The sequence below is a fragment of the Bombyx mandarina genome, chromosome 23 (assembly GCF_030267445.1).
Source record: "Bombyx mandarina strain Sakado chromosome 23, ASM3026744v2".
NCBI classification, from domain to species: domain Eukaryota; kingdom Metazoa; phylum Arthropoda; class Insecta; order Lepidoptera; family Bombycidae; genus Bombyx; species Bombyx mandarina.
In genome coordinates, this window is record NC_143229.1 from 18,602,124 (window position 1) to 18,625,725 (window position 23,602).

The 23,602-nt window shown below is 37.1% G+C and overlaps 1 protein-coding gene across 1 annotated transcript; it reads left to right on the forward strand.

The window, feature by feature from the left end:
* Positions 1-5,648: 5,648 nt before the first annotated feature.
* On the forward strand, positions 5,649-23,506 carry nau (myogenic-determination protein nautilus). The gene is made up of 4 exons (XM_028183489.2): positions 5,649-6,175; positions 16,358-16,489; positions 21,605-21,713; positions 22,487-23,506. Exons 1-4 carry the CDS (start codon positions 5,951-5,953, stop codon positions 22,564-22,566), a joined length of 546 nt encoding a protein of 181 aa, XP_028039290.1. The 5' UTR covers positions 5,649-5,950; the 3' UTR covers positions 22,567-23,506.
* Positions 23,507-23,602: the final 96 nt, after the last annotated feature.

Below are 23,602 nucleotides of genomic sequence, written 5' to 3' on the forward strand. Positions count from 1 at the left end.
CCCAAGCTGACTGGTGTGTGGAAGGCTAGAGGCGGGGTGGGAGTCGCGAATCGTCCTAAAACATTTTCTTTTTTTTTTATAATTTTTGAAATGATTATTGTTTGTCGAATATATATTTAACACATTGGATTGAAACTATTATTATATCTAGTACTGTTTTAGAGTTATAGTATGATCTATATTACAGCAATTAAAAAAAAAAAAGTATTACAAAAGTACAATGGGCGATCTTATCGCTACCATCGATCTCTTCCTGACAACCATCAGGTGGACAGGAATCATTTCAGGAAATAAATTAACTGTCGTACACTGATCGATTGAAAAAAGAATATATAAGAATATTGTTTATGTCGAGGGGTGTAATGCTATTTGCTTTAAGTGACATTTTTGCATCTTTACAGGAGAACCACTTAACGTTTGAATTAGCAACAAGTATCTTAACAAAAAAACTTCTTCAGCTGTTTGAATGGAGTAAACCTAAATGAAGTATGCCTAAAAACATCGATCTGTTGATGTTAATACCAAATAAATAGAACCTTTAATTACAGCCGCTAAAACCAAATATCCTTTGATCCCTCGTTGTAATATCAATAATATAACGATAATATTATGATTACTTGACACACATTTATTACTTTTTTTATAAAGATAAAACCCGAAGTGACTAAAACTCATTAAAATAACCCTGAGATATGTCATTAATGTCAAGTCATAAATATTAATGACAAAAAAGAATTTCTATTAAATACTAGCTGACCCGGCAGACTTCGTAGTGCCTCAATCGATAAATAAAAAACCTAAACTTTTGTATAAAATAAACTTAAAACAAACAAAAGGAATCCGTCCGAGGGGGGACACATTAAAGGGAAAACAAAATTGTTATTTTGATTTAATTCCGATCATTTTCATATTTATCTACCTTTTAAACCTTCTCTGGGCTTCCACAAATAATTGAAGACCAAATTTAGCCAAATCGGTCCAGCCGTTCTCGAGTTTTAGCGAGACTAACGAACGACAATTCATTTTTATATACAGTCGTGGTCAACTAATTAGGGACATTCAAGATAGTGAAGGGCTATAACCGGTTATGTACATTTAAAAATAAAACCCCATTGATTTCTCAGCACCTATTATTTGCATAATGTGGTCCGATTATTATGCTATAAATGGCTGTAAATAAAAGATTTAATAAATAGAAAAACTATTTAATATCAAAGATTAAACATGTATTAAATATTAAGGTACAATTCTGTAGTGGACATTTAATTAAGGACAGTAAAGTATAATGAAAAATACAGTTACACAAAACTTATAATCTTCAGTGTTATAATATCTTTAACAGCTCCATTTTATTACGTGTAAAATCAGTACCCAGTAGCAAAACCTTTGTTAGTAATTACCGCTTAACACCGATGTGGCATAGACATTATCAGTTTCTGACATGTTTCGACAGGAATGTTTGCCCATGCCCCACAAAAAGCTTCATGAAGTTCATCCAAATTTGTATTACGATAAGTGGAAACTTTTTTCTTGATTTCGTGCCAAAGGTGCTCAATTGGGTTGAGGTCCGGGCTATTTGCTGGCCAATCTAGCACCGATACAAACTTGGTAAGAAACGACTTGACTGAATGGGCGGTATGTTTCGGGTCGTTATCCTGCTGAAACGTCCATATAATAGGGAGATGCTCCTCAGCATAGGGAAGCATAGTTTCTTCCAATATTGCCTTGTATTGAGGTTGGTCTAAGTTACCCTGAACTTTCCTCACAGGTCCCACTCCACGTCCAGAAAATGAACCCCATATTTTAATGTTTCCACCGCCATGTTTCACCTGTTTTTTTATGAATCTTGGATTCATTTCCGCTTTTACAGGACGCCGTACATATTGCCTTCCATCTGAAGAAATCAAATTAACTTTGGTCTCGTCAGAGAAAAGTACATGTTGCCATTGGGCGTAGGTCCAATGTCCATATTTACGTGCAAATGCCAAACGAGCATTTCTATGTTCTTTCTTCGACAACGGTACTTTGCGAGCCACTCTTCCGAACAACCCTGCTTCTACCAAACGTCGTCGAACGGTTCTCGCAGATACACCGGCTCTTTCGTTTGCCCCAAACACTTCGTGTTTAATTAAAATAGAGCCTAGAAACGGATCTTTCTTAGCTAACCTGGTTATCATTCTATCTTCTTGCGAAGTCGTTTTTCTCGTTTTTTTTTGTTCTGGACACATTTAAAGCTGTGTTATAGCGCTTGAAATGTTGCACTGCATTGCATACCATAGTTTTTGAACAATTTAAATGTTGTTGTTAAAATTTAAATGCTATCCTTCGGTATGACCAACCACGCTCGACAAACTTCATGATAATTTTTCGTAGTGTTGGATTGCAACTTTTATTTTTGCCCATTTTTCTTCAAAATAATTCTCAAAACTTAAAATAAAAAATCTGGATTGCCGCCAAAACGACCACTAAACAATAAGAAAAGAAACAAAAAAGTATTAAAATTCCAATTATGAAATTAGAACGCAATACCTCAGTGTCCCTAATTAAATGGCCAGCCAGCATTCTTTGAACCAATAGCACTATGATATTGTATCAGCTATACTGTAAAGAGGTTTAGTGTTTAAGAAGTTGTTATTGTTTGTATAATCGCGCACATAAATGACTAATTACACTTACATGTAAAAGATATGGAATATTGCTAAGACTCGTTGGAAAATAAAAAAAATATTCACAATTTGGCTTAACTAGAGATTGTCCCTAATTAGTTGACCACGACTGTATATAGATAGATATATATATTTAGAGTTTAATCAGCTCAATATTCGTATACTGGTGAATGAGACAAATGAGAGAAAGGAAATTGTAGTAATGCGACTCCACGGCTGTCTATGTTCGATCTCAGCATCCCTCTGTCCCTCTCGGAGGGCAAGGCGCGCGCGTGGAAGCCTCGTTCCAGACACAGCGATACACTACTAAACACCGTGCCACGCTTTTATGACGATATCTTCTTATGATAAGATCCTGGCTTCAATAACGTCCTCTGAGACAACACGATTGAACAATTGTAAACTTTAATTGTGTTTACGGATGATGCATTTTACTGTGCACGCTTCGAAGACTAATGACTGTTTTTTTGCGTAAAACAGCTGACTGACACGCGGAATATGTCGGTCTGTAGAGAATTGATAGTTTTTTGTTTTTCTACCGTAACATACTTACTGTGTCTTAGAATTTTCCTACATGAAAAAGGTTCTATGGATTTAGCGATAAGATTGGAGATATTACGCTTGCCTATTGACTGATTTTCAATGCCAATTAGATTTTCTAATGCAATAAAATGTAGTCTTTCTCTCTCTCCCTTTCTTTTCTCTCTTTCTCTCTCTGGTTCACGCAACCTTATTGAGAAATTTCATGATTATTTTAGGAAATTATATGCTTAGAAAATGAATAAAAATCAATTGTTTTTTTATTGTGTAGATGGGTAAACGAGCTCACAGTCCACCTGGTGTTAAGTGGTTACCGGAACCCATAGGCATCTACAACATAAATGCCACCACCCACCTTGAGATATGAGTTCTAAGGTCTCAGTATAGTCACAGCGGCTGCCCCGTCACGGCAGAACTAAACAGGCAGGGTGGTGGTACCTACCCGCGCGGACTCAGAAGATGTCCTACCACCAATAATTACGCAAATTATAATTTTGCGGGTTTGATTTTTATTACACGATGTTATTCCTTCACCGTGGAAGCCAATCGGGAACATTTTGTTAAGTACGTATTTCATTAGAAAAATTGGTACCCGTCGCGCCTTCGGGATTCAAACACCGATGCATCGCAAGATAGGTACAAATGCACCGGACGTCTTATCCTTTAGGCCCCGACGACTTCAATCTGTTTTTATCTTTTATATTTAATTGTTTCGCCAGGCAAACGAGCCGCAATCTAGTTTTACCTTCAGTTTCCGCCATGCTTTTTCTTCACAATTAGAACTTACTTTATGGTTTTAATCCTGCTTAATTTATTGTCATTTTAATTATTATTTCCAAATTATTCGAACACTTCACCGACCAAAACGTGAGTTGAACTATTTATATTTATATACTGACTAGATGACCCGGCAGACTTCGTAGTGCCTCAGTCGATAAATAAAAAACCTAAACTTTTGTATAAAATAAACTTAAAACAAACAAAAGGAATCCGTCCGACGGGGGACACATCAAACGGAAAACAACATTGTTATTTTTATTTAATTCCGAGCATTTTCATATTTATCTACCCTTTAAACCTTCCCTGGACTTTCACAAATAATTCAAGACCAAAATTAGCCAAATCGATCCAACCGTTCTCGAGTTTTAGCGAGACTAACGAACAGCAATTCATTTTTTTATATATAGATATATTATACATATTATGAGATACATATTAGTTAGATCGACCAGGTCTTAGACTTTAGGAGACTAGTTAATGCTGAAACGATAGGCAACTATTGTCCTTTAAAATCATCTTGGATTAAGGCGTTTGTTTTTTTTTTTTTAATAAATACGTACTCAACATTTGTTGAGGAGTTTTACGGTGATAATTTTAAGGCGAATTTTAATTGGCAAATGTAATTACTGTGCTGTGAGCACTTACGAGAAACTTGCGGTTTTAATTTGGGACAACATTTTTGAAATACAAATAAGATTTTAATCTTTTTTTGAGAGGATATGCCAGCGTAATTGTGCCAGAAGATCAGCTCACGGGGCTCAAACCTGACGATGTTGCTAACATTAACCCTAGCAAGAGCAGTGCTTCGCAGAATCTACCACCGGATCGGAAACGCGACCCACTGAGAAGATCCGGCGAGAAACTGAGTGAGCTGCGTCTATGGGTGATTTTAACCTCATTTCTCAATGTGTGTAGCGGTATGTTCGTGATATCTACGCTCTCAGGCAGCCGCTGGTATAGTCAACTCTAGCAATGAGGCGATGGTGACCCAGCAGATACTAAAATCTATATATATATAAATGAATTGCTGTTCGTTAGTCTCGCTAAAACTCGAGATCGGCTGGACTGATTTGGCTAATTTTGGTCTTCAATTATTTGTGGAAGTCCAGAAAAGGTTTGAAAGGTGAATAAACATGAAAATGCTCGGAAGTGAATAAAAAAAAAAAAAAAATCCCTTTGATGTGTCCCTCGTCGGATAGATTCCTTTTGTTTGTTTTAAATTTATTTTATACCAAAGTTTTGGTCTTTTATTTGTCAATTGAGGCAGTACGAAGTCTGTCGGATCAGCTAGTCTGAAATAAAAACGAAATACATGTAAAATAGGAAATGGTATTTAGTGCGGTCTCCAATGTATTCGAAAGCAGCAATGGACGCGTTGATCTTTAAGCACGCGCGACTCCAAACACATTGTTTTTTAAATGAGACAAAAAAATAATAATTTAACAATAAAAAATATAAAAAAACACATTTCGTTTCTCTTTCCGTAAACGAGACACTCAAATAAAAACGTCTCGACGCTTTCAGTCTTACAAATTCAAAACTAAATATATTGCGGGCATCAATTTTAATATAAGCGTTAATAAATTGTCATCTCTCAACGGCGTCGCTGCCACGTTTATTATTAGAAAGCATATTTTCTTGAATACTAAACATAAATACACCCCTCGAATTCAGTAGCGAACTCGACGCGGAACGAAGCGCGTCTACAAAACATCAAACAACAAAAATAAAAACGAAAAAAAAAAGATGTCAGAAGTCATAACGAATTAGTGAAAAAGTTGAAGTGTCAAAATTTACCGCCAAAATTTTTTCAATCGTAAATATCAATTGAGTGTCAATAACAATAAAACACACAGAAACAACGATTTCCTTTTAAAATAATTGTAAAATTGGCGAGTAAATTAAACATTGTTTTGCTCGAATAGAATCCAATAATTGTATGTATAGTTTTTTATTTAAAAAAAATGAACTACACGTACGAAGAATACAGGAAAAACGAAGGACAGTGCTGCCAAGTTAAAAAAGAAAGTAAAAACGTGGATAATTTTGAAAGTGAAGAGCACGTTCAACACGTGCTGGGTCCGAGCCGGAGATGCCTCGCGTGGGCCTGCAAGGCTTGTAAGAGGAAAACTGCCGCTGTCGACAGACGAAAAGCGGCCACATTACGTGAAAGAAGACGACTTAGAAAAGTAAGTCTGCGGAATGTGGTAAAAGAGTATACAATATTTAGGTTCAGTATGAAGTTCAAATAAATAAAAAAAACTCTCAAATTTCCCCTTACCTGCTTACAGTATAAGTACTGATTATAGATAGTATAACGCTCATAAAAAAAACTCACAGATTGGAATAAGACTTAATAATAATAAGGTTGAAAACGGTAGTTGAGTATGAGGGGTTTCTGAATAACTTTTTCCTGGATGATCTTACACCAGCTCAGTCTATCCTGGGCTGCGTTGATGGAATCATGAATTGGGGCCTTCAAAGAGGCCTGTTACGAGCAACTTTTCTAAATTGTCGCATCTCTGTTTGGAAATGTATTTAAATAATTCGATACTCCTCCGTGTAGATATGGTGCTCTGCACGAAGTTTATGAAATTCTGTGTAGCTCGCTACGAGTTTACGTGCTTTGAATCATGTTTCGAATATGTGTTTTACTATACACAACGCAACTCTTCACGATTTCTGCTAATTTCCATGTTTTTTTTTAAAGACGCGCTTTTTCTATTTGTGGTCTCTTATGAGTTCTGCCTTCACCGCATTAAGACCAAAGAATCTTGGCCTTCTTTCTGCTATTGTTATCGTGTTCAATAAATATATGTATGCATAAACTTATTCTTTTATTTTAATTTTTATTGCTTAGACGGGTGGACGAGCTCGCAGATATCCTGATATGAAGTGGTTACCGGAGCCTATAGACATCGACAACATAAACATGCCGTAACATATGAGTTCTAAAGTCTCAGTTTTTAATACGCTTTTATTAGCTTCAGACGTATGTATGTTACTATGTATGTAAAGGAATCTTTGAACATGATTTTGACCCCCTTCAAAACGTCGGATTAACTCGAAATTTGGAATACTTATTAAGGACCGACGACAATTCAATATTTAAAAAAAAATTGAAAACATTGAAATTCAACTAAAAAATGAAAAATAAATAATAGGTAGTTTAAAAAACTAACAAAATACGCATTTATATAAAATCCAACTAAATAATAGAAAATAAATTTTAATTAATTTGAATTAAAAATAGTGTAAGAAAAAATGATTTTATTGTAAAAAAAACCATGGGGTGCATGGTATCAGTAGTTATAAATATTTTATGGACGGATAGGAGTAGAAGGGTTATTTTGATAATACCTGAAAAGCACCCGCTTTTTTACAATAACATCATTTTTTCTAACACTATTTTTAATTCAAATTTATTAAAATTTACTTTCTATCTTTTAGTTGGATTTTCTATAAAAGCGTATTTTTTTCAGTTATTTTAATTACAGTACAATGACTGCCCTACCGTTCAAGCCGAAACGCATTACTGCTTCACGGTGTAAATAGGCAGGGTGGTGATACCTACACGTGCGGACTCACAAGTGGTCCTACCACCAGTAAGATTATATCCAGTCCTACGCTGTTACATCATACATTTAAGCGTTGTTCAAAAGAGTCCTCTTAGTGAAGTGATTGGCTAAGCGACTTTAGAACTTTACATTAGATGGGGCCTGTTAGCATCTGCCTTCGGCCATTGAAACTAAACAAAATCGCGCAACTTTTTTTTTTCATCACGAAAGTTATTGTTATTTATTTGGTTTACTAACATTATAATACATCCACATAGTATATTAAATATAGTTACAAGAACAACCAATCATATTTCCTCCATTAACACAACCCACGAGTAGATAGTGAACAGTAAACAACTGAAATTCTTGACTTAAAATTTACAAATTTATCTATACCACGACGATTGTTTTCTTTTTTTCTTCCTATTCGCTGGTACGGGTAGATGAGGGCATGGGTTCAACCTTGACGAATTTGTTAACACTAGACCTAGCAAGAGCAGTGCTTTGCAAAATCTACCACTGGATCGGAATCGCGATCCACGATTAGTAATACATATTTGACAAACAATAATTAGTAAAAGCGAAATTAAGCCGTATTTCAAGATTAAAAACGAAAGATGAGAGATTACTCTAAATATAGATCTTAACTCTCTTAATAAATCTACTTTGAACTCTTAGCTCTAGTACGGATTCGTCATTATAACGGTATTGGTGCATCACTCAAGATACTTCACTTCCCATTCTAACCCTAAATAATAAAAACAAGTATAATGTAAAATCCTTGTAACGCCAACGTAAAGTTACATAATTAAACTGCTTTAATCCCCTGAGCACCTCTTAACTCTACATAAATACAGTTTCTCTGTCCGTCTGTCACGTACGAAGGATTACATGGAATTAATATTGAGAATTTCCGGGAATTTAAATGTATTCAATTCTGGCAACATTTTTATATTACAAATTTATTTACAGGTTTTCCTGTGAGTGTTTTTTTATATTTTAAAACAATACGGTTTATGTTTGTTTATATTTTATTTATTTATTTAGGAGAATCCACACAAAAATAATGATTATCATTAATTTCTTCTTAGTTTTACCTTTTTACATCATCTAAAAGTAAAATGAAAAGAAAAAAGCTCCTTACTGCATTCATACAGTACAACCTCTTTTTTCGACTTCGACGATCTTTTTTTAACCTGTCAGGATATCTGTATATTAACACGTGAAGCAAAAACTTTGTACCCCGTTTTTACGAAAATTGCGCGGACGGAGGAGTATGAAATTTTCCACACTTGTAGAGAATATAGAGAAAGAGTGCAGAATGCTAATATTTTATTTAAATAATGCATTAATAATATATATGTCGGCGCAAATATGACTATTTACCTACCTATTATAAAAATAATAATGATTCAATGTGATAATCGGATAATCTGGTCATCAACTATTCACTCTGTGTTTGTTAAGATGAGAAATTGATGTAAAAACAGTCCTGTCAAAACTTGTAAACACGCTGACGTGTACCAAGCCCTATAAATACGGCCGTGCGTCTAGCGCAGATTCATGTTCGACCAGCCCATACCGTGGGCCCCGAAGGTCAAGTACTTAGGCGTCACCCTCGACAGTAGGATGACATTCCGCCCCCACATTAAGACGGTACGCGACCGTGCCGCCTTCATTCTAGGACGTCTCTACCCGATGATATGTAGGCGAAGTAAAATGTCCCTTAGAAATAAGGTGACACTCTACAAAACTTGCATACGCCCCGTCATGACCTATGCAAGTGTAGTGTTCGCTCACGCGGCCCGCATACACCTAAAAACATTTCAAATTATTCAATCCCGTTTTTGCAGGATAGCCGTCGGAGCCCCGTGGTTCGTCAGGAACGTCGACCTCCATGACGACCTGGACTTAGAGTCCATCAGTAAGTATCTTCAGTCGGCGTCCATGCGCCACTTCGATAAAGCGGCACGACACGAGAACCCTCTCATCGTGGCCGCCGGTAACTACATTCCCGATCCTGCGGACAGAATGGAAAGCAGTCGACGTCGCCCAAAACACGTTATCTCGGATCCTCCCGATCCACTAACGGTGCTTTTAGGTACTTCAAGCACCGGTCACCGTTCTCGTCGAACCCGTCGCTTGCGACGAAGGGCTCGACGAGTAAATTAACTCTCAGACACAGCCCACTGAGTTTCTCGCCGGATCTTCTCAGTGGGTCGCGTTTCCGATCCGGTGGTAGATTCTGCGAAGCACGACTCTTGCTAGGGTTCGTGTTAGCAACATCGTCAGGTTTGAGCCCCGTGAGCTCACCTACTAAAGTTAGGGTTACGCTGATATAGCCTCTCAAGGCTCTCAGCTTAGGTAGGAAAAAAAAAAAAAAAAAAAAAAAGCGCAGATTCATTCGTGTCCGAGCCGTAGTACAGTACGGATCTCTCTGAACGTTGTCACGCTTCTCGTGAAATATACGCAGTTATTGTGAAGTTCTGGTGAAGTTTTGTTTCGGAAGCCCAAACATGAGTCATCGTCAACAAAGCAATAACCGTGACGTCAGCAATGCTGACGTCACACTTTTTAAAAACGTTCCATCTGTATCTCCCTCGACATATACATTAAATCAATAAATAAAACGTTACACACACTACCATGTATTTGACACACACATATATATATATACTCTTCCTTTACTATCAAACTTTTATTATTGCTTAAAATCTGTGGTCAAATTGAGAATAGTTTAATATTGTTTATCTTTAATATTATTTGTCTATAGTGTAGTCTTGGCGAAATCTGTGACTATAGAAGTTTAATTGTCTTTGACAACGGAACCATAACAATGTTCAAATTTATAATTTCAATTAATTAAAGTCGAATTTCGATTACTGCGAGACTACTAGTCCGAGTGAATTCATAGGACTATTATATCATCATCGGACCTTGATGTGTGTGCAAATTTTCAAGTAAATCGGTCGACTTGAGGTCGATGGTAATGACTTCTACTTATAAACATCTGAAGTCGTCGTGGCCTAATGGATAAGACGTCTGATGCATTGTGTTGAGCGATGCACCGGTGTTCGAATCTCAGGCGAGCACCAATTTTTCTAATGAATTACGTACTCAACAAATGTTCACGATTGATTTCCACGGTGAAGGAACAACATCGTGTAATAAAAATGAAACCCGCAAAATTATAATTTGCGTAATTACTGGTGGTAGGACCTCCTGTGAGTCCGCGCGGGTGGGTAGCATCACCCTGCCTATTTCTGCCGTGAAGCAGTAATGCGTTTCGGTTTGAAGGGTGGGGGAGCCGTTGTAACTATACTTGATACCTTAGAACTTATATCTCAAGGTGGGTGGCGCATTTACGTTGTGGATGTCTATGGGCTTCAGTAACTACTTAACACCAGGTGGGCTGTGAGCTCGTCCACCCATCTAAGCTATAATAAAAAAAAAACATACATATCGCGCACATGCGGTGCAATAACGTCACTTATGCAGATTATGTAATTTTTCAGGAAAAATGATGAGAAATTCAACATCTTATTATACAATTCTTATATAGTTCTAGGCTATAGAAATAAAATGATAATATTTAAACTACAACTTTATACTTGATCAGTAAAAGCAAACAACTCTCTCGTCTCACTGATAACTATTAAAAAATGTATTTTCTCATACTCAGTGATAACAACACTGATGTTAACAAAAATTGCTTAAGTGACTTTATATAACCGTATGTGCGATGTGTACAATGCATACTAAAGCGTGTTAAAAACCTTTAATTCTTTGGCCATGTATTCTCTGGTTGGAGTGTCGTGGCCCGACCCGATAGGTTGGTCCTGTGTGCTTAGTGCGAGTTTCTTACGTTCTCGATAGCGTTAAAGTTAACATTTCAGTTAACTTTTACGCTATCGAGAACGTTAAAAAGCTCTCACTGAGTATACTGACCTAGCGCGTTATCCCGGGACACCAGCGGCGTCGTTTAGCCGGGCGACGTTCTAAAGTCATTTCGCTTCGAAGGCTCCGTTGGGCGGGGGGTTTTGGGGATCAGTTGCGCGTCTGTTTGTAGTGTTGACCGCGGTAATATCCTTACCCTGCCCAGGTTCGGACCTCGGGGGAGATCGGACACTGGGGCGAGAGTGCTAGTCGCTTAGTGGGTAGGGCCCTAAATATGGCTCTGAGGTCCGCTTCAAACATTTGCGTATCATCTAATCCCACATACCCCGTGCGCCCCCAAGTGTGGGACCTTCTAAGAGGTCTCCCTATAAAAAGGGTCTCTCAGTTGTTTTACTAACTTGAAACCCCTTCAGGTTATTCAATCCCGATTTTGCAGGATAGCCGTTGGAGCACCATGGTTCCTGAGGAACGTGGATCTCTATGATGAACTTGACTCGGTCAGTAAGTATCTACAGTCGGCATCATTACGCCACTTTGAAAAGGCGGCACGACATGAGAACCGTCTTGTCGTGGCCGCTGGAAACTGCATACCCGATCCTGTAGACCGAATGGTAAACAGTCGACGTCCCCCTAAACACGTCATTACGGATCCTCCCGATCCATTAACAGTGCTTTTAGGTACCACAAGCACCGGTCACCATCCTCGTCGAACCCGTCGCCTGCGACGAAGGGCTCGATGAGCGAATTAACCCATAGACACAGCCCACTGAGTTTCTCGCCGGATCTTCTCAGTGGGTCGCGTTTCCGATCCGGTAGTAGATCTGTAGTCGTCGTGGCCTAACGGATAAGACGTCCGGTGCATTCGTGTTGAGCGATGCACCGGTCTTCGAATCCCGCAGGCGGGTACCAATTTTTCAAATGAAATACGTACTCAACAAATGTTCACGATTGACTTCCACGGTGAAGGAATAACATCGTGTAATAAAAATGAAACCCGCAAAATTATAATTTGCGTAATTACTGGTGGTAGGACCTCTTGTGAGTCCGCGCGGGTGGGTACCACCACCCTGCCTATTTCTGCCGTGAAGCAGTGATGCGTTTCGGTTTGAGGGGTGGGGCAGCCGTCGTTACTATACTTGAGACCTTAGAACTTGTATCTCAAGGTGGGTGGCGCATTTACGTTGTGGATGTCTATGGGCTCCAGTAACCACTTAACATCAGGTGGGCTGTGAGCTCGTCCACCCATCTAAGCAATAAAATTCTGCGAAGCACTGCTCTTGCTAGGGTCAGTGTTAGCATCGCTCCAGTTTGAGCCCCGTGAACTCACTTACTAGTTATGGTTACGCTCAAATAGCCTCTCAATTCTATCAGCTTAGGTAGGAAAAAAATAATCAGTTTTAAAAATCACCAATCAAAGTATTCCTTATCACAGTTCGCGCTTGTTTAGAATAAAAATATACAAGCTCCCCCTTCTAAAATGTACGGTTGACAATAAAAATGTTTCTGTAACTATTTAAGTTGTCAGTGCACTCCATTTAAAAGCATTTAAAAGTTAATAGGACGCCCTCTGGGGAGGGAGAGGGACATTTCGGCGATCACTTAACTGATATTAAAATAAACTTTGGAGAATTTTAAGAGAATGCCCTTGTGGTTCGGTGATGCGCGGGCCATGTTCCCAATGTCGCAGATTCGAGACCATTGTTTTTAATACGCTTTTATTAGCTTCAGACGTATGTATGTTAGTATGTAACGGACCCTTTGAACATGATTTTGACCCCTTTCAAAACGTCGGATTAACTCGAAATTTGGCATACTTATTAAGGACCGATGACAATTCTATATTTAAAAAAAAAAAAAATTGAAATTTAAGTAAAATAGGAAAAATATAATAAATAATAGTTAAAAAAAACTAAAAAAAATGGCTTTTATAGAAAATCCAACTAAAAAATAAAAAATCAATTTTAATAAATTAGAATTAAAAATATGATAGTGTAAGAAAAAATGATTTTCTTTTAAAAAAAACAACAAAAAGATTTGGTACAAAGAAACATGACACAGTGCAATAAAAAAACGAAATATGACAATCCATTCGATTTATTGCTCTACATTATTTCTCGACTACGTCCAATTAGTCATCTTGAATCTTTGGAAATGGAAATATTTCTTTCATGTTTATTTTATATATACATCGGCGCAATATTACTATTTAATTAACTAAGAATAGGTAAAGTTAACTGTATCCTTAATATTGACGTTGTTGGTTAACTATTGTAAGTGTAGATAATACACATAAATTAGTTATAGATAAGCAACTCAAGTACTCAACAAAAATGTTTACGGGCGTCGGCCACTAGATGGCTTCGCTTCGATTAGTTTCTCATTGCTCCGGTAGATGGCAGTAACATATTACCTATCCTATATTTTATATTTAATGAAGGATTTTGTAAATTTTCTACAACAAACATTGATGTATTAAAAATAACAAATAGCGACTTGAATGATTTATTAATTTTTATTTTCTGTGTTTAGTTATACAATAATTAAATGCCTTAACTTTAACAATATATATGTTTAGGGGCACCCGCTACGAGATGTCGCTAGTTTCCATACAAAAAAATAGTCGTCTTAAAGTATCGCAGTTTCAGAGCCCTGATTGTAAGTCCAACGCGTGTAAACAATTGTTCAGGACGGTGTTTATAATGATTCATGACTAAGCTACCCCCACTTTCTATTATAAATTCGAGTGTCCACCTGTAAACAGCTACCGTCGCTTGCAACGAAGGGCTCTGGGAGTAAATTAACCCACAGACACCGCCCACTGAGTTTTTCGCCGGATCTTCTCAGTGGGTCGCGTTTACGATCCGGTGATAGGTTCTGCGAAACACTGCTCTTGCTAGGGTTAGTCTTAGCAACGTCGTCAGGTTTGAGCCCCGTGAGCTCACCTACTTGTTAGGGTTAGGCTAAAATAGTTTCAAGAGCATCAGCTTAGGTAGGAAAAAAATAAAATAAACATCAAGTTGTTGTTGGAAGACTCACCGAAATAGCGCTAGTGTAGGAAGTGGAAATTGTATGAATATAGCAGTTTTGAACAGAGCGAAGTGTACTTGGTTGAAGTGAAGTGTGGTAGTTTGTGGCGCTGTTTTTAAAATCCTTCCACTTGCTACTGTGGCGCCGCCTTAATTAGTTTCCTTCTCAACGAATAGTTTTTAATACACTGACATGTGCTCCTTATTTTTACCTTCCATAGTTATGTCTGTCTGTATCTGTTTATATAGAAAGTAGAGGTAAGAATCACTCTCTGTGTATGAAAAAGTGTCCGTTGAGAAGGAAGCTAATTATGGTGGCGCCACAGTAGCAAGCGGATAGATTTAAAAAACAGCGCCTTTTTTTGTTTGATAGCATTAAAGTATTACTGGTGCCCCGGAGGCCTTACCAGTTTTACCAGGACAGGTGGGCGAGCAAAGGCTCAGCCAGGAGAGGCCATAAACCACCACATATCGCTTCAGTCCAGCACACTTCGCTCTGTTTGAAACTGCTATATTCAAATCACTTCCAATTCCTACACTAGCGTTATTTCGGTGGGTCTATCAACAATAACTTGCTGTTTATAGGTGAACACTTTTTCAACTTGTCTCCTATACAAGATGATGTTCTTTACCTCTATGTATAGAACATATTAATATGGACAAAGCAACATAGATAAATATGACTAAGTTAGCCAACATAAAAAAAAAAACAACACAGAACGCATAGAGCTATCAAAATGACAGATTTACGTGTTGCCATCATAATTAAAATAAAAAAACAACTACAAAACGATTGGAATATTAAGGAAAGAAAAAGATGATATTAAACAGTGAGATACGATAATTCAGTCTTTATGCGTTATTAAGAAGTGCGTCGTAAAATCTGTATGTTTACAACGTTTCTATTTTAGTACGAATCGAACTACAGAGGAGTGGACTTGTAGCGTTCTCAAAGAAAATTATGTGACTGAGTCAGGCGGCGACCGCAACGCCAAACTCTCAAAACATGTGCGAATTCTAGGCGTTGGATGGTCAATGAATGTATTTAAAAAAAAAAAACGAAATACATATATCCAAAGTTAATTTGACTTTTTGTTTTCAATAAACGTTACGTCAACAACTTAAATGCCGGCAGCCAACTTGAGACGTGAGTTCTAAGTTCTCAGTTTTTACAGTACAACGGCTGCCCCGTCCTTTAAAACGAAAAGCATTACTGTTTAACAACAGAAATAGACAGTGCTGGTAATTATCTGAACAGAAATGATTAGTACATTATATTTTATTCGACAGATTCACTTAAGTCTACCGTGTCGTACTAAACACTAGGTATATTAATAATTATACTCCCTGTGTTATGGGTACCAGAGACTGATATACATACTTATATACATTTAAATATATACATAGATACACGAACGTTTGCCTGATGCGGGAATCGAACCCGCGTCCCTCGGCACACCAGTCAGGAGCGCTAACTACTGCACCACCGAGTTAGTCAGTCAGAAAGTATTTATACAACGTCGGTAATAATGTAATTACAGTAAATAAATAATAGTTTAAAAAAATTGACAAAATACGCTTTTATAGAAAATCCAACTAAAAAATAGAAAATAAATTTTAATAAATTTGAATTAAAAATAGTGTAAGAAAAACTTATTTTATTGTAAAAAAGCGTTTTCTATTAATTTTTTTTCATTATTTTTTTTACTATTGAATTGTCATCGGTCCATAATAAGTATACCAAATTTCGAGCTAATCCGACGTTTTTAGGCGGTCAAAATCATGTTCAAAGATTCCGTTAAATACATACGTCTGAAGCTAATAAAAGCGCATTAAAAATGCAAAATCAAACCACGACTGTGGTCTTAATTGCTTTTCTACTTCATAGGTTAACGCGGCGTTTGAGGAGCTCAGGGTCAGAGCGCGCGCTGGAAGCGGCCGTCTCCCGAAGCTGGAGATCCTCAGAGCAGCGATACAGCATATAGAACGGTTACAGGCAGCGTTAAGAGCCGCCGCAGTGGTGAGACATTTGAAAATCTCTTATTGACATGCTATCGGGTTTTTAACAGGTTTCCAAAAAACTAGGAAATTATGAATTATTCTGTATTATTTGTTAACTCAGAACTTTTTCCGGGTGAACCGATTTTTTATTTGAAGGCTGGCGCTTCACGTGTGATCCAGTTTAAATATTATCAAGATTCTACCAGTTTTAGAGTCATCATTAATGATGCATGTTTAATTGACTTGGACTACATTGACGATGTGCGCATTTCGTCTTGTCAAAGTTAATTTTTGTCATTTAGAAGACGACATAACCCAGTGCCGTGGTTCTGGTCCGATGATGGACAAAAACCATTTACTCTAGGAAATCTGTATTGACACATTAAGAATTCTATGTGGTTACCAAATGATTTTACGAATTGTTTTTAAGCCTTTGCCGCTATCTTCAATCAACATTACATACACCATCTCATTTCTGATCCCCCGGATCCACTCTTGGTACTTTAGGGCTCTCCATGCACCCGTCATCGTTCTCAACGAATGCGACGTGCAGTCTAGTCCATAGACACAGCCCACTTCGTTTTTCACCGGATCTTCTCAGTAGGTCGCGATTCCGATCCGATGATAGATTCAACGACGCATTGCCATTGCTAAGCCAGTGTTGGTAATTTATCTTTAATCTGACCTTCGCTCCGTGATAGCAGATAGGCAAGCAAATTCATAACCCAATTGGGGGCCGGGTGACCGTGCGTTAGTATTTCTCAGTTATTTATTATTTATTGTCTCGTCGTACTCATAAACACAATTAAAATAACTGTTACGATGTAATCTCGCGTTTTTATTGTACGAAGACCGAGTGATTGTACAGATCGAACCTCCATTGTCTATTACCACGTGAACCATAAAGTATAAGAAATACGCAGTCGCAAATACTCGTGGTAGGACCTCTTGTGAGTCCGTGCGGGTAGGTACCACCACCCTGCCTATTTCTGCCGTGAAGCTGTAATGCGTTTCGGTTTGAAGGGCGGGGCGGCCGTTGTAACTATACTTGAGACCTTGACATCTATAGTACTATAGTAGAATTATTTTGTCCGTGCAGTTTGGGTCATAAAACATAGCCCGGCTAGGGCGGTGAGCATGTTGCGCGGGCGCAATGCCATTATCGATAAAAACAAATGAGTCATCGAAGACAGGTGCACGGCGGCGGGGTAGTATACGAAGGGTGGTGAGACATTGTTATGTTAAGAGTCATTTGTACTTACCTACAAATTATAGTACATTATGTCGAAGAGAAATGTGTTTTTATGCATTCGTTCTCTGAATTTCTTTAGTGACACAATGGTTACTCCTTTGTTTTGTATCAAAACGGCAGAATTTATTCAAAATAATATTGGCACGTGTTGTTATCAACAATGTGCAAAAATTTTTCACTGAAATAAGAATAGATCCCGAAAAGTTACAAAGTGTTAATTTCTGCCGATCTCGTTAACTAGCTGCGACGATATGTGTTGTAAGTGTTCGATTAGTGTTTTTTTTTAATCACTAACTCACAAAATGACAAAACTAAATACACTATCGACACTTATCGACAACAATAATGCGCATCACTATGTCCGTCCATAAGGCTCGTGAGTGGAAGAGAGAGCGAAATACTCGCTTCACCGCTCCGATTTTTTATGACCCAAACTGCACGGACAAAATAATTCTACTATAAGTAGATCCTGTACCTTATTTATGGTACGCTTAAAAAAAACACGTCCGTGAACACGGAACTTGTGATTATCGCGCGCTATACTCGTATTCTGATAGTTTTCAAACAAAAAATAATAATAACACACACAAACACACACACGCACTCAAACAGGCCAGCGAAATTTTCGTTGTAGATTTGAACGCGGGCCACGTATATATCTGGTAATTAAAATGATTCACTGCGCATCTCTACAGTTCTATTTCGATTCACCGACGGTCGTGTAGCGATAAATAACGGGTGGACGTGAATTAATGGGGAATTAACATCGCGACACCGCGGCCGAAGTATCAAAAACGGAATCGGTAATGTAATATATAGATTTGATTGCCGGCGATGGGTAATGGTGAAGTTTTTTTTATTGTCTCTTGTTTTCTCTATCCAGTTATAGCTAGCAGCTTTCCGTCGGCAGTTAAAATCGCGTAGAAAAAACTAGGATTAAAGGTAGCCTATACACTTTTCTAGGGTTTGAACTGTTTCCTTATTATCAAATTTCATAGCAATCGGTATTTTGGCTGTGTAAACATCACAGACTGACAGAGTTTACAGCGTAGTTAGTATTTGCAGCATTTTCAGCATAGCTTTTAACTTAGAACACTGTAAAAGTAAATTACAAATGTCTATAAATTAAGATATCTTTTGCATTAGGTATACGATTGTAATGAAATAAAATCGATTCTGTCATGTAGTCTTTTCTATTTAATTTTAATAAATTTTAATAAAATTAAATAAATAATAAGTAAATAAAATTAATATTAAATAAGTAAATAAAATGAAAATTAAACTACCTAGATAAATAATCTAACTAACTAATCTAACGTGAAGGTTTGTAAAGTTTAGAGCAATTTTTAACTGATTCCCAAAAGTAAGGAAAATTTTTAGGTGAACCTATTTTGATGATACTTTTTGATTTCAAAGTTACTGCTTCTCGTATGGTCCCATTTAAATGTTCTGACTAGATCTGACTAATAAATAGTATTTGAGTTATCATTAATGATGCATATTAAATTCACTTCGACTACATTAAATGAGAATCTGATTTTGTTATTATTGAGGTCGGTTTTCTTTTTTGTTAAAATTTTCTATTATTTCAATGTTGGTATATTAGTGTTTTCGTTGTAATGTTGGTAATACGTAAAACAATGAAGGGGAGTCTCAAATATATTAAGTGTATAATCTATGAAGGGGAGGATAGAAATAAGAAAACAAAAAATTATAAGTTTTTTTTTCAATTCAAGCGAATTCACAATATTATACATTAATTAAATTTTGCGAAATTTTAGCGAATTCATCGGTTACTAATTCTATATCTTATAATTCTAGCAAACATTGTCAATAGCTGTGTATTAGAGTGTATAATCTGTGGCTGGTCGTTTTTGGCGCGTAACGAAGTCACCCGAAATGAAATTTCAGTAGAGTTTTGTAAAGGATTTCTATTTTCTATTTTAAATTATCCAATCTAATCTGTTCTGTTGTCTACGAAGCACGTGTTTACATTTCATAGTTTTACAATTAAAATTATAAATGTGTTGTAATAGTTAAGTATTTTTGCATCAAAGTTCTACATGATGCAAATAAGAATCTAAATGAAATTTCATTGTGTGTTATATAAATAAGGCATAGGCAAGAAAGTTCTACTATATTCAGCGGCTCCGAGCCATATTTTCTCCTTCTTTTTCTTTAACCTATCTATTCGCTAGTAACCTAAGAGGCTATATCAGCTACGCTCTGACGTATAGGTGGGCTCATGGGCTCAATCTGATAGAAATTGCTAACACTAGCCCTACTGAGAGCAGTGCTTCGCAGAATCTACCACCGGATCAGAAACCCGACCCATTGAGAAGATCCGGCGAGAAACTCAGTGGGCTATGTCTATGGATTAGTTAATTCGTCGAACTCTTGTTGTGGACAAGAAAAAAAGGATTTTTGGTAAATTTACAGACAATGATTATGAAACGAAAACGAATCGTATAACCAAAGGTTAAAGGTCAACAAATCAATCTTTTTTTTCAGACGATTTTAATTTCAATAGTCTTCTAGTTGACATGACAATTTGATGCTTATGTACTTTGTAATAAAGTCCGCGTTTAAAGTTGTATTAAAACTTTTGCATATACCACATTTCTCCTTCACTTTTAAATAAATTATAAAGTCGATTTAATATACGACTTATATTTAATATAAGACAATAATACGCGTGACTAAGCCGTCTTAATTAAAAATTAGTCATCATTAAACTAAGAATAGTAATGAAAATAGAAATCTCAATGGTCATTATTTACAACACACAAAAGATTAGATCTATCTAAATTCAGCCCTGATATCTGATGGCAAATCAGGGCTAGAATGCCCTTTCGCTCAACGAAGCCGACTAGCCGTGACGTCTACTGAAATAACATGTACTGAACACTAAAATTAATATTAGATATATCTTCAGCGCGTCGCGTATCTCGTTTTAAAACTTACGACATTGTACTGAGTTCTCTGTTTAGTGCGAGTTTCTTAACGTTCTCGATAGCGTAAAAGTTAACTCATATTCGTGTATGGAATGGAATCGTTTGCGTACGTTTGCCGCTAGGGGCGCTGTTCCAACTGCATACAAAATTGGGTTAACTTTTACTCTATCGAGAACGTTAAAAAACTCGCACTAAGCACACTAGTCGTGCAGATTAGTGTTGAGAATTAAGCGGGTCTGGTGTAGATTTAATCTTTTTAAATAAAACACGGATTTAAATAAGGACTTCCACAACGAAGTGTGTGTGATCATTCTGATCATTTTGATCACACCGTTGTGAGAGTTTTATCCGATCAGGCGTATTGGGAGCTCAAGCGGTTAGTTTTTGTCTTTCGAATTTCGTTCTGCGAGACGTGAACAAGTTTTTTTAGCCCATATACATCTAGAATGTAAATTATGCCACGCAACTTGAGGCATGAGGTCTAGGGCCTCCGTTTTTACAACACAACGACCGCCCAACCTTTCGAATCGAAACGCGTTACTGCTTCACGGCAGAAATAGGCATAGTGGTGGTACCTACCCGTGCGGACTCACAAGACGCCCTACTACAAGTAATTACGCAAATTGTAATTTTGCGGGTTTGATTTTTATTACACGACGCTATTCCTTCACCGTATAAGTATGTATTTCAGTAGAAAAATCGGTACCCGCCTGCGGGATTCGAACACCGTTGCATCGCTACATACGAATGCACCGGACGTCTTATCCTTTAGGCCACGACGAACTAAAACTACTGTTACGTTTATTATTTACATTTTTATTATTATTGTCGATGTTTCGAATAATACACAGTGCAATGACGAAAATCGTAAACACGTTTTCGATTATGATTTAAATATATTAATGTAGATTTTGCTCTTTTTTTACAGCTAGAGTCGGAGAAGTGTAAAGGCTATTTAGAATCACCAGTGAACGTCGTAAGGACACAGTACGAAGCTAAGGAGGCGAAGGCGGAAAAGGAGAGGCCGTTTTTAAGTGGTGAGTTTGTTGGTGTGTGTGTGTGTGTGTGGCGTTGTGAAACGTATGGGCAGGTGACCCGGTGCCTTATTTGTCGAGTATTTGACAGTGACATGACAGCCTTCAGATTGTACAGTAGTTTTTTCTTAATTTACGTACCTGACACGTGCTTATTTGCAGCAGTGCAGATTTATTGTCGAAGTCATATTATGCATTAATAGAGTAAATTCCAAAGTACCTATCGGAACTTGATGAAATTTATATGGAATCACAACAGAAACATTGGCTTTCAAAGAATAAATGACATCAGATCTGAAGTAAGGCACTTAATTTTTTTTCTACAAATATATCGAGGGGTGAAAGGTTATTTGGTTTAAGCGACATTTATCTTTGTAATTAAAGATGCGTTTTATTCGGTATTAAGTATCAACAATTCGATGATTTAATTTGAACTTCAGTAACGTTTACTCCATAGAAATAGCTAAAGCAGTTTTTTTAGATACGATACTTTTTCCAAATTTTAAGCTTTAAACGGCTCTTCTATAAAGTCGCAAACATGTCGCTTAAGCCCTATCACCCCTCGATATAATCTCATCATTTTTTTAAGTCGGTTATTAAATGAATTGCTGCTGCATTGGTAGTGTACCTGAGCTAGCACTGATAAGAACCAACATTAAGCCGTCCATTTCTGCAACAAAACCGCACTTCGAAGAGCAGAGCGAGCGATGTACAGTTAATTGTGACTTACGCCATTACGATCTGGTGCTTAATTGAATGATGGATTTCTTCCTCAGGAGACAGCAGCAGTTGTGGTGTCAACAGTTTGGCGAGACTCCGTTGTATAGTTCAGGCTCTGTCTAAAGAGATCAACTAGTAATATTGTTACCATTCTAAGTAACGATACTAGGTAAATACGTACCTAGTACACCCTATACTAGGTAGGTACGTACCTAGTACACTCTATATTAGGTAAATACATACCTGGTACACACTATCCTAGGTAAATACGCATCTAACACGTGTTCACGTGTATCAATGAACAAAACACAACAATAAATCCGTATTTCGGTTTGATCGATATGATTTTTAATGCCTTAAATCACGAAATCGAAATGCCAATGGTATTGAATAATTTGTGGCATGAAGAGGAAATATACTTTACAACTTTAAGACTTTACAACTTTGACAAAATACTTTGAGCCAATGAAGTCAAATTAAGGGTGTTTCAAAATACGGGACATTTCTCATGCGATAAAGACATGTCCATAGCTATATTTGCCATTGAGAATTATCTTGTTCAATTTGTAGATTTAATGAATACATTGTATTCTTCTTCAACCAATGTTGAGTGTAGGTTTCTTAATATATTTTTTGCCCACCTGGTGTTAAGTGGTTACTGGAGCCCATAGCCCATCTACAACGTAAATTCGCCACCCACCTTGAGACATAAGTTCTTAGGTCTCAGTATAGTTACAACGGCTGCCCCGCCCTTCAAACCGAAACGCATTACTGCTTCACTGCAGTGGTAGCTACCCGCGCGAACTCACAAGAGGTCCTACCACCAGTATGCACTCTTCATATGCACTCCATTCTTTTCGGTCTCTTTCGGTCTTCTCATCCAGTCCCTACCAGCTATTTTGATCAGGTCTTCAGCCCACCTCATTGGTTGTTTAAGTACCTACATTGTATTATTAATTACAAAAATGCTCACATTTTTTTTCTCTCATTAATTTATTTTGCTCATCTATAAATAAGACTAACGGTTATTTAGTTCCTAATATTTTTATGTAAAATATTTATTGTAAATAAATTTTATAAGTAGTTGATGGTCGTTTTATTTTTATTTTTTAACAATTTTATAATCAAAGGTCTAAAAACAGGGTTCCCTGTGCCGAGGGAAACAAATGACT

Bases quoted from the DNA above. Each gene is read 5' to 3' on its own strand.
- nau (XM_028183489.2), top strand. From the start codon at position 5,951: ATGAACTACACGTACGAAGAATACAGGAAAAACGAAGGACAGTGCTGC. The intron at 6,176-16,357 runs GTAAGTCTGCGG...TCTACTTCATAG, and splicing joins AAAGAAGACGACTTAGAAAA to GTTAACGCGGCGTTTGAGGA. The intron at 21,714-22,486 runs GTGAGTTTGTTG...TTTCTTCCTCAG, and splicing joins GGAGAGGCCGTTTTTAAGTG to GAGACAGCAGCAGTTGTGGT.